Source organism: Chiloscyllium plagiosum, unplaced genomic scaffold, assembly GCF_037043375.1.
Source record: "Chiloscyllium plagiosum isolate Xiang-an unplaced genomic scaffold, Cpla_swu_hap1 HiC_scaffold_23, whole genome shotgun sequence".
In the NCBI taxonomy this organism is placed as follows: Eukaryota; Metazoa; Chordata; class Chondrichthyes; order Orectolobiformes; family Hemiscylliidae; genus Chiloscyllium; species Chiloscyllium plagiosum.
Window position 1 is genome coordinate 59,593,878 of NW_028270161.1, and position 12,056 is coordinate 59,605,933.

At 40.1% G+C, this 12,056-nt stretch overlaps 1 protein-coding gene across 1 annotated transcript in view; it reads left to right on the plus strand.

The window, feature by feature from the left end:
• Positions 1-12,056, plus strand: part of cfap54 (cilia and flagella associated 54) — a 527,984-nt gene that overhangs the window by 19,370 nt on the left and 496,558 nt on the right. Inside the window, exons 4-5 of the mRNA XM_087999737.1 lie at positions 3,176-3,347; positions 9,662-9,720. Of these exons, the coding sequence (XP_087855863.1) occupies positions 3,176-3,347; positions 9,662-9,720 (231 nt within the window). The remainder of the gene's footprint in view (positions 1-3,175; positions 3,348-9,661; positions 9,721-12,056) is intronic.

Below are 12,056 nucleotides of genomic sequence, written 5' to 3' on the forward strand. Positions count from 1 at the left end.
TTGTATGGTCAGAGTACTGAGTACAGGAGTTGGGAGGTCATGTTGCGGCTGTACAGGACATTGGTTAGTTCACTTTTGAAATATTGTGTGCAATTCTGGTCTCCTTCCTATCGGAAAGATGTTGTGAAACTTGAAAGGGTTCAGAAAGAATTTACAAGGCTGTTGCCAGGGTTGGAGGATTTGTGGTATAGGTAGAGGTTGAACAGCCTCGGGCTGTTTTCCCTGGAGGGTTGGAGGCTGAGGGGTGACCTTATAGTGGTTTATAAAATCATGAGGGGCATGGATAGGATAAATAAACAAAGTCTCTTCCCTAGGGTGAGGGAGTCCAGAACTAGAGGGCATAATTTTAGGGTGAGAGGGGAAAGATATAAAAGAGACCTAAGGGGCAACATTTTCACACAGAGGGTGGTACGTGTATGGAATGAGCTGCCAGAGGAAGTGGTGGAGGCTAGTACAATTGCAACATTTAAAAGGCATCTGAATCTGAGTAAGAAGGGTTTGAGAGATGTGGGCCTGGTGCTGGCATGTGGGACTAGATTGGGTTGGGATATTTGGTCGGCATGGATGAGTTGGACCAAAGGGTCTGTTTCTGTACTGTACATCTCAATGACTCTATGACTAATCCAACTTGGCCAAATGCTGACCTATCAGACTACTTTGAATCACCAGCAAAGTGATGGGAGGTGTTGTTGACAATGCTGTGAAGGGACACTTAATCAACAATAACCTGGTCATTGCTGCTCAGTTTGGGTTCTGCCAAGATCACTCTGGTCCTTAACAAATTATAACATTGATTCAAATGTGGAAAAATGAGCAGAACTCGAGAAGAGAAATGAGGATGGCTGCACTTGACTGAGTGTGGCATCGAGGAGGCCTAGCAAAACTGGAGTGAATGGGATTCAAGGGGAAAACACTGTGCTGCAAAGAGTCATTCTTCGGACTAAAAGAAGTTCAGTCATCTCAGATTTGGATCATCAGTACTCAAATTCCTCCGGGTAGTGCTCCATGCCCAACCATCTTCAGTTTCTTCATCAGTGATCACCTCACTGATGTAAAGGAGAGTTTTCTTGCAATGGCTGATTTGTCAGCTCAAACATTTTTTCCTATCTCCCTGAGTACATGACCCCAGTACCAAATAGCAAGCTGTTGTTTCCAGGATTGTCAGTGACTTGTCCTACCACCTTCCCTAATTGGACAAACAGGACTGCCCTGGAGGACCTACTGTTTCAGCCTATTCCTGTCCCAGATAACTTATTTCTTCTTGTTTAGACTCAACATTTTCTTTGACTTCATTTTTTTGATTCTTTTGATGCTATGTATCAGTTCCACAATTTCCAATTTCCTGGCCTAAGCCACATTCTCTTCACTATGCAGTCCTCCTATGTGTAATCTAGATGGGCTTTGTTCAGGCCTCTTTTCAAGGGAGAAGCAAAGAGTATTCAGATCACCTTGAAGGGGTATCGATGTAAGACCATAAGAAATAGCAACAGGATGTGGCTGTTTGGCCCCTTGAGCCTGCTTAGCCATTCAAGAGGACTGTGGCTGATCCAGTACTCCTCATCCACTTTCCTCCCCTTTCTCCATAATCTTTGATACCCTGATGAGGAACTTCTCTACCTCAACCTTAAACGTACACAAGGACTCTGCCTCCATAGCTATCTGTGGGAAAGCGTTCCAAAGACATTATTTTCCTCATCAAAGACTCTTCCCTACCATTGCTGATAGGGCCCTGAACTGTGTTTCGTCCATTTCCCTTCTGCCTCACTCCTTCCCAGAACCACAGTAGGGTTACTCTTGTCCTCTCTCTTTCCACCCACCAGTCGCTGCATCGAAAGGATCATCGTCCACCATATCCGGCACCTCTAGCAGATGCCACCAACAAGCACATCTTTTCTCTCCTCCACAGATGGAATTCTACAGGTACCATTCACTTCATCACAACCTGGTTCACTCGATCTCTCCTCATGCTTCCTCAACCACATCCCCATCCTGCATAGGACTTTCCCATTCAATCACAGAATTTGTAACATCTGCACTTTTCTCTCTTCCCTTCCCTGCTTTCAAGACCCCCAAACATATTTTACAGATGAAGCAGCAGTTTATTTCTGTCTTCTTTCAATCTCGTCTCTTGTGGGTGAGAACAAGTATAGACTATGTGACTGCTTTGTGGAACACCATTACTCTATTGATAAGAATAACTCAAACTTTTCAGGTTGCTTGTAATTTCTCCTGCTCCTATTGTTAATATTAGTGTCTTATGCCTGCTGCAGTGTTCCAGTAAAGCTGAACTCAAGCTGAGGAATAACCCCTCATTTTCTGCTTAATTGGTAGAAAGTGAATCCACGTTACAGCCTTCAGGATTCAATGTTGAGTTCAGCACCTTGAGCGTAATTACCTCCATCGTCCATTTTGATTACTCACCACTTTTTTTTTTAACCACATTCATTGCATTCGCATACATGCACAGTAGTCCTAATTTAGACTAGTATTACTTTGTTCCATGCTCTCAGCCTATCTACGAACTTAGTACTTCATCTGTCTTCATTGCCACCTAATTGGGATTATTTTGTTTTTTATTTCAAGAATATGCAATTTTCCTGCACAGATATTAGCCCCAGTCCTCCTAAGATATTCCTGTGTTCCCATGCTTGATGCTGACTGCTTGTTGAAAACATGTAATCAGGCTGCACAAAAGTTGCATGCTGGTTTCATGAGCATGAGTAAATTGAGCATCACTTTACAACTGTTTTGTTTTCAGTTGTTAACGAATTTTACTCCCCTCTCTCCTCATTGAATAGTGGCAATAAATATTTTGAACCATCAGTGGATAAGCAGAATTGAATAAATAAATCAGCTGATTACAAATCATGTTTGTATAAGCTCTTATGACAACCTATGTTAAAATTGGGCTTGTTAATTGTTGAAACATTTTTAAGATTTTTAAGTGCATGCATTAAGCAGCATTACAAGATGGATTATTTTTTCAAATTATTCAGCAACAGAAGGAGAATGAAAGTTGAATTATTCTATTATTGTTTACCTTTTTTCAGAAATTAGTTATGTCGTATTGTCCCATATAAAGTTGTAGAGATCTAAGGAAAATAGTTCTTTGGCCCATTGCATTGGCGCAAGTCAAACACAGCTACCTGACTATTCCCTATTTGCCACCCTGTAGCTTCATGCATTGCAAATGAACTGCATCTGCAGTTACTACATGGTGAAAGAAGCTGATTCAAGACTGCTGAAAATGGATTCACAAAGGAAGTGCACAAGCATTCTTAAGTTCCTTCGACTTATTATGCAAGTGGCCCTACCTAAAGAACAGCTTTGCTGGCTTATTTACAATGGTATTGTATTATCTTCTATATTAGATTTATCTCATTTAAACAAATGTATTAACTGGATGAGAAATTATTTTTTCCTGTTGCAGTGTTCAAATACCACAGTTCTCAGTCAGGATTTAGTTTTTTCTTTGTCTCGTGTTTTAGCTGAATTATCTAAAGGTTACTTTTCAGAGCTTTTGGGCTGATGGGGAGTCTTATCCATGAGCTATACATATTTGGACATTGTAGGAACACTCGCCTTTCTGTGGCACACAGTTTAGAACCAAGGCCTTTTCATGGCAGCATATAATCAATAATAATACTCAATACTATAAGAATAAAAATATTCATTAGTATTTTCTTTGAACAGAATTATTGACTTATAGTCAGCATATTTATTGTTTTGGGCTGGATGATGATTCTGATTCAAGCAGAAGGGGAGAAGTGAGAAAATAAATAGAAAGGGCAAAGTGTTTGTTTGATAAAAGATTAATAAACCTGCTAAGTCAATTATAAACAGAAGAATTGCAGAGCTTCTCAAGATAAATATAGTTAATAATCACACAACAGATCCAACAGATTATTTTAGAAGCACTAGATTTCGGAGAATAAGATCATAAGACACAGAATTTATAGTAAAAGATTACAGAGTCATGCACTAAAATGATATATTGAACAGACCCGGATTGTTGTTAAGTCTTTCATCTTTTAGAATGGTTTCCAGGTTTTGGTTCATTAATATGTAAATTCTGAAACTTATTTCAAGTCACCTTCTCAAGATAACTTAAAGTTTTATAACAAAAGGTGACATCTCAGTTCAGACAATGCATTAAAGATGTGAGGTAGAGTCTATATCTCAATCTTGAGTCAGACTGGTTATATTTTCAAAGTGAAATGTACAAAATATTACATGTATGACTGCCTGCAGATTATGCATTTTTTGGGCAAAGTAGAATGTATCTGCGGGGGGTGGGGGGAGAGAGAGAGAGAGAGAGAGAGAGAAGGTGAGAGAGAACGTGTTTGTGTGTGAGAAAGCTTTGTAAAGTGCGTGTGGGTGTACGTGTGTCGAGAGTGTGGTGCTGGAAAAGTACAGCTGGACAGGCAGGAGCATCGATGTTTCAGGCTTAAGCCCTTCATCAGGAATGAAGCTTGTGAGTCGGGGCTGAGAGATAAATGGGAGGGGGTGGGGTTGGGGGGAGGTAGGTGGGAAAGCAATAGGTGAATGAAGGTGAGGGAGAAGGTGATAGGTCAGAGGGGGCAGTGCCGAGTTGGATGCTTAGGACTGGGATAATGTAGGGAGAGGGAAATGAGGAAGCTATTGAAATTCACATTTATCCAGTCTGGTTGCAGGGTTCCAGGGCGGAATTTGAGGTGTGCCTCCTCCAGGTGTCGGGTGGTAACGGTTTGGTGGTGGAGGAGGCCCAGGACCTGCATGTCCTTGAAGGAGTGGGAGGGGGAGTTGAAGTGTTCAGCCACAGGGCGTTGGGGTTGGTGGGTGCGGATGTCCACAATGTGGAGGAGACCACATCAGGTGCAAATGATGCAGTAGATGACATTGGTAGAGGTACAGGTGAATTTCTAGTGGATGTGGAAGGATCCCTTGGGGCCTTGGAGGGAGGTGAGGGGAGTGGTGTGGGTGCAAGCTTTGCACTTCCTGCGGTGGCAGGGAAAGGTGCCAGGAGTGGGGTGTGGGCTGATTTGGGGTGGGGACCTGATGAGAGAGTTGCAGAGGGAATGGTCTTTTTGGAACGCTGATAGGGGTGGGGAAGGAAATATATCTCTGGTGGTGGATTCCGTTTGTAGGTGGAAGAGGATAATGCTTTATATGTGGAGGTTGGTGGGGTGGAAAGTGAGGACTGGGAGATTCTGTCCTTGTTGTGTTGGGAGAGATGATGTTCAGGGGCGGTGGTGCGTGAAGTGGAGGAGATGCATTGGATGGTATCGTCAACTATGTGGGAAGGGAAGTTGTGATTGTGGAAGACTTCCGCCACCCCTGAGAGGGTCTGTGTGTGTGTGTGTGTGAGTGAGTGAGAGAGAACAGTGCAGTGAGGTTACCTGTAGTGTGACATGAACCCAAGGTCCTCGTTCAGGCCATCCTCATGGGTACCGAACTTGGCTATCAGCCTCTGCTCGGCCACTTTGCATTTTTGCCTATCCAGAAGTCCACCTTGGAGTATGGTCACCTGAAGATACGGGATCAGATGTCCCTGACCGCTGAAGTGTTCCCTGACTGGCAGGGAACATCCTTGTCTAGTGGTGGTTGCACGGTGTCCATTCATCTGTTGTCGTAGCATCTGCTTGGTCTTGCCAATGTATCATGCCTCAATGCATCTTTGCCTGCAGCATACAAGATAGGCAATGTTGGCAGAATCATATGAGTATTTGCCACGTACACCCTGGGTGGTGTCCTCACGTGTAATAGTAGTATCCATGTTGACACTCTGATATATCTTGCAGTGGTTGAACTGACCGGGTTATACAGTGTTGTCCTGAAGGTGAGGCGGTTTGCTGCGAACAATTGTCTGTTTAAGGTTTGGCGGTTGATTAAAGGTGAGAAGTGGAGGTGCAGGGAAGGTCTTGGCGAGATGCACATCCTCATTGATAATGTGTTGTCGGTTGTGAAGAGCATGGTGTAATCTTTCAGCTTCTGGGACATACTGGACAATGCAGGCTTATATTCCATCACATCCACACACACATACTTTACCAAGCTTTCACACACACAAACACATGCTCTCTCATGCACTCACACTCCTGTTCCCTCTCTCTTTCTCTGTCTTTTTTTGTCTCTTTCTGTCTCTCTCTCTCTCTCTCTCTCTCTCTTTCTTTCTGACTTTGTAGTTAATACGATCCATTCTATTTTGCCCAAGAAATGCACAATCTGCAGGCAGTCAATCCATCTAATATTTTATAAATTTTACTTTGGAAACAGAACCAGTCTGACTTGAGATTGGAATACAGACAGACCGTAACCTCACACCTTTAATGCATTGTCTGAGCTGAGATGTCATCTTTTCTTATAAAACCTTGAGTTATGTCGAGAAGGTGACTTGAAAGAAGTTCTGGGATTCATATATTAATGTACCGAAACCTGGAAACCATTCTAAAGGATGAAAGACTTAACAACAATTGGGTTTCTTCAATATAGGAATGGAAGTAAGGCCATTTGACCTATCCAGTCCATTCTGCCATTTAATCATGGCTGATGGACATTTCAATTCCACTTACCGCACTCTCCCCTTAGCCCTTAATTCCTGGTGAGATCAAGAATTTATCAATCTCTGCCTTGAAGACTTTTAATGCCCTGGCCTCCACTGCGCTCCATGGCAATGAATTCCACAGGCCCACCATTCTCTGGCTGAAGAAATGTTTCCTCATTTCTGTTCTAAATTGACCCCTCTAATTCTAAGGCTGTACCCATGGGTCCTCGTCTCCCTGACTAAGGTTAACAACTTCCCAGCGTCCACCCTTTCTAAGCCATGCACTATCTTGTAAGTTTCTATTAGAACTCCCCTCAACCTTCTAAACTCTAATGAATATAATTCCAGGATCCTCATCCTTATGGTCTTATTCTCCACAACCACCTGATGAAGGAGCAGCGCTCCAAAAGCAAGTCCTTCAAAATAAACCTGTTGGATTATAACCTGGTGTTGTGATTTTTTAACTTTGTCCACCCCAGTCCAGCACCAGCTCCTCCACATCATGGCTACTAAAAAAAATAGGAATCTTCTTGTGGAGCTACTAAATGAGTACTTTGGATTATAACCTGGTGTTGTGTGATTTTTTAACTTTGTCCACCCCAGTCCAGCACCAGCTCCTCCACATCATGGCTACTAAAAAAAAAAGGAATCTTCTTGTGGAGCTACTAAATGAGTACTTTGCATCTATCTTCACTAAAGATGAGAATTCTACCATATCTGGTAAAAGAAAAATGGGTATATATTAGATTGATTAGAAATAGTTAAAAGTGAAAGGATGTAAAAGATTGAGTGTGCTCACATGGCTTTGAATGAATGCATCCCTGGTTGAGGGACGTTAGAGTGAAAGTAGCAGAGATATTGGCTGCAATCTTACTTCGAAATGAGGATTGGAAGATCATAAATGCTATGAATAGATGTTTGGAAAAAAGATAAGAAGTTGGCAACCTCTGGAGACCACAATTTGGGATAAAGTTAGTTGTTTCTTTGAAGAATTTGTCATAAATTAGAGCTAACATGGATTTGTTCAAGGTGAATCATATCTGATAAGGGATGAGTTATGTGATTAAATGATGGGGTATGTTAATGAAGGTATTGCAGTTGAAGTTGTGAACACAAACTTTAAAAAGGGTTTGAAGAAATGCAACATTAAGACTTGTTGGCAAAATTGAAACCTGGGTGAATCCGAGTGTTTTTCTAAGTAGTGACTCTAGAAGACAGGCATTGAGATCTTTGCTCTTTTCAATGTAAATTAATCACCAGTATTGATAGTGATACAAATACAATTGTTCATGTTAATCATGACTGGTCTGCTCTCATGATTGATACATGTTGGTGTAAAAGGATTGTAAACAATCGTATACTTTTGATAAGGCATAGCTAGCAGAGAGGTTGGTTACTACTTTGCCGTCACTAGTAACTAGCCCCCTCCCTGCATCAGATATCATTGTAAGAGGATTTTACAAATGATGGATCTACAATTACTAATGTATATTATAAAGTAGGGTTGTCTGTCATTGGCAAACTTTCCTTGTTATCGTTTCAATATTAGTTACGTCCAAATCTCAGTTAGACATGATGCATTATATTTTAATGGAATTCACTCTTTATTGTGACATTGGTGTCGCTAGAATACTCTAAGAGCTGCTTAAATTTTAGAAGCTGTTGCTGAATCTGGCCATTAATTGACAAGTTGATCAAAGTTGGAGGTGTAGGGAACAATGAAGAAGGTTACCTCAGATTACAATGGAATCTTGATCAGATGGGCCAATGGGCTGAGGAGTGGTTGATGGAGTTTAATTTAGATAAATGCGAGGTGCTGCACTTTGGGAAAGCAAATCTTAGCAGGACCTATACACTTAATGGTAAGGTCCCCGGGAGTGTTGCTGAACAAAGAGACCTTGGAGTGCAGGTTCATAGCTCCTTGAAAGTGGAGTCACAGGTAGATAGGATAGTGAAGAAGGCATTTGGTATGCTTTCCTTTATTGGTCAGAGTATTGAGTACAGGAGTTAGGAGGTCATGTTGCAGCTGTACAGGACATTGTTTAGGCCACTTTTGGATTATTGCGTGCAATTCTGGTCTCCTTCCTATTGGAAGGATGTTGTGAAACTTGAAAGGGTTCAGAAAAGATTTACAAGGATGTTGCCAGGGTTGGAGGAATTGAGCTATAGGGAGAGGCTGAATAGGCTGGGACTGTTTTCCCTTGAGTGTTAGAGACTAAGAGGTGACCTCAGAGGTTTATAAAATCATGAGGGGCATGGATCGGATAAATAGACAAAGTCTTTTCTCTGGGGTGGGGGAGTCCAGAACTAGAGGGCATAGGTTTAGGGTGAGAGGGGAAAGATATAAACGAGACCTAAGGGGCAACTTTTTCACGCAGAGGGTGGTACGTGTATGGAATGAGCTGCCGAGGGAAGTGATGGAGGCTGGTACAATTACAGCATTTAAAAGGCATCTGGATGGGTATATGAATAGGAAGGGCTTGGAGGGATATGGGCCGAAGGGTCTGTTTCCATGCTCGACATCTCTATTACTATTTACTGTATGACCTTTGAAAGTTCTTCAACTTTCATTGTGCTCACCATTTGATAGAGGTAAATAAAGAACAGGCATCGAATACTTTTTCTTTTATGTTTGGTTTCATAGTGTAAAAAAATGTTTATCACTTTTCCAGGCTTTTTGGATTGTCAAGTACCACCGCCCCCAGCATTATGAGAGACCTATTGGTCTGCCTGCAGCCATTGTGCTTGAGACCATTTTGGCTTCAAAGTAGCTGTCACAGCTACTTAGTTGTGAACCCAATACTGTAATGGCTGTCTTTATTGTTTTCATAGTTTTAAAATCAATGATTCAAAAGTATCGTCTGCGAATGTTAGAGAATTATGTCCTTTTAATATTTCAGGAGCACATATTTATAAGTTTTAGTTTATCAGGTACTTATGTAAATTCTAGATAATCTGACAATCAAAGAACACTTCATTTGCAGTCATCTTCAAATTAAATTTATATTTTGCAGAAGACAAAACAAAATGCAATTATTAATGCATAATTTCTTCTGACATTTCTACATAGACTTAATGTTTTTAAATGTATTATACAGTTATTGGTTTGAAATGTGTTAACATACTTCTGTGTTTTAGGTACAACTTACATTTATACCATATGTAGACATTTGATGGTTTTAACACTTTATACCCAGGTAAAGCAACAATGATATTAAATTTTGATCTCTATGGCTCTTTGTATTTTTTTCAATAGTTTTTATACAAATAGGCCTAATTTCACCCATGATATGCCTCTGCTATAGGTTTAATCTTTACAATAAATGAAAACATAACCATTACTCTGTATCTTTTGATTCTTTATAACAACAAAATAACTTGTATCTATAAAGAGCCTGCACATGGTAAAATAATACATGGTAGTGTTATCAAACAGAATTTCACACTTACTCCCTCTGTCCTGAATTTTTAATACTTTTTCACTTTTTGTACGTATGTGCTAATGATTCAGCCTTCTCTCCATTTCTAAGTGTTTGCTTCTCTCTGATAGTTGTTAATTGTTCTTTCCTCTTTTTCTGTAGAAAGATTAAATTTGCATTTAAAATGCACTGTTCATGATTTTAGAACATTAAGGTGTTTAGCAGTTAAGTACTTTTGGAAATGTAGTCACTGTTATCATGGATAATCTGTTGCTTGAATGATAATTATTGGCCAGAGCACCAGAGAAGCTTCCCTGCCCTTTTTCCAAGAATGTCATGGGTTTGTTTACATACACTTTAGTGGGTAGACAAAGCCTCGGTCTTACCTAATTCTTCAGTTATCCTTGCTGATTAGTTTTGATTTCTGTAAACTATGGGTAGTGTTAGGAGGCAGACCTCTGCTGGAACATAGGCTGATGGCATTAATCTGGTCCAGATGCTAACCCTGTAGCCAGCTGAGCTGAGGAACAATTATGGGTTTTACAAAAATAGGAGGTGGCATTCAGGAGCTTGGAGATGAGAGAATAGGAGAAGGAGTCTCTGAGGTGGAGAGTGGCCTTTGGCATACTTTTAGAGACTGAAATGACCAACTTGGAGACATGGAGGGGAATATTTTGCAGAAGAATGGTGGACACTCTCAACATGAATGAAGGAAAAAGTACAGGGACTATAATTTCATCTTCACCACATTGACCATGCTATGGCTAGAGTGGAGGCTCCCTGCCTCCTATTACAGAGTCTGCAAAATTTGTGTTGGAATGGTTGTAATTTAGGGTGGATCTAGAAGTCAGTTGTAAACCACATCAAATTTTAAATATAATGTCCTCAATGTATGGAGGAGTTTTGAAGAGACATCCTATCAGGAGGAAAATACAGAATGAAATAAAGGATTGGTGCTAGATGCTCCATCTAATCTTTGAAAAATAGAAAAGGAGTAGAATTTTGGAAGGAAAAATGTACCAGGAGAGGGAGCTGAAAGGCAAACAGTGAGAGGTACATTTTCATGTGCTCTTTCTCCATGCCCTTTGATTTGTATGGAATATTGTGAAGATGTTTTCCTTTTTCTGAGGCTTTATTAATCTTTCTACTTCATATATACTTTATAGTTTTTTTTAAGCTGATGCCATAATATGTATTTAAGTAAATTTCTTCAGATGTATGCTGACACTATTTGTGTACGTGAAAACCACAATTTGACTATGTTTAGCCATGTAATCATTTGGTTGAAAAAAAACTTTAATATTGCAGTTTAAAAAAACACATTTTTGTCAAAGCATTTTTTTTAGTATTTCACAAGAAATAATAAAATGAATGTTGTTTTACCTTTACTTTGGTATTTCTTGCAAATTGTCTGCATGAGTTTGAGACAGCTTCAACAAAATACAATATGCCATTTCAGCAATGTAAAGTTTCAATATGTGTCGATGGAAGCTAGAAAACCTGGATAAACATATAAATGAGCGAATGCAGTGCATGTTGAAGTAAGTTGTTGCATGTGATGATGCTGTGGCTTTAAGATGTAGGCTTTGTCCTGGTTTCTTTTAAAGTGAGATTGGAAGACAGGTGAAGAGCAGTTAGAGAAGATAATTTGTGAGGTCTTGGGTTTTTAAAAAAAAATTAGAACAATTGAAGCAGCCTGAATGGGTGTCATCAAGCTCTCTCATATTGAGGATTTTTAGTTAGCTTTCAGCAGTTGCTGTTCGGGTCTTGAGGAAATGGACGCTATTTTTCCCCTCTCTCAATGATAGCCAAAAGCTGAGGGTTCTTTTCCTAGGCTGCTGGATTATGTATGAGACCAAATCTGTTTTCTGAATTTGTCTATTTGTCACAGGGTGTGTTTTGGATGTGACTACATTGGAATAGTTAATTAGTAATAGTTACTGTATTTATTATTCTCTAAAGTTTTCCAATAGAGTTGTTATTCTAAGTTGTATTTTGACTACAGTGTTTGAATAAATTGTAGTTTGCTTAATGTCAAGTTAATCAAATGTCAATCAAATTGCATCTGGAAAATAGCGCATTACAATAGGGAAAAGTTGGCCACCTTCTGAAAA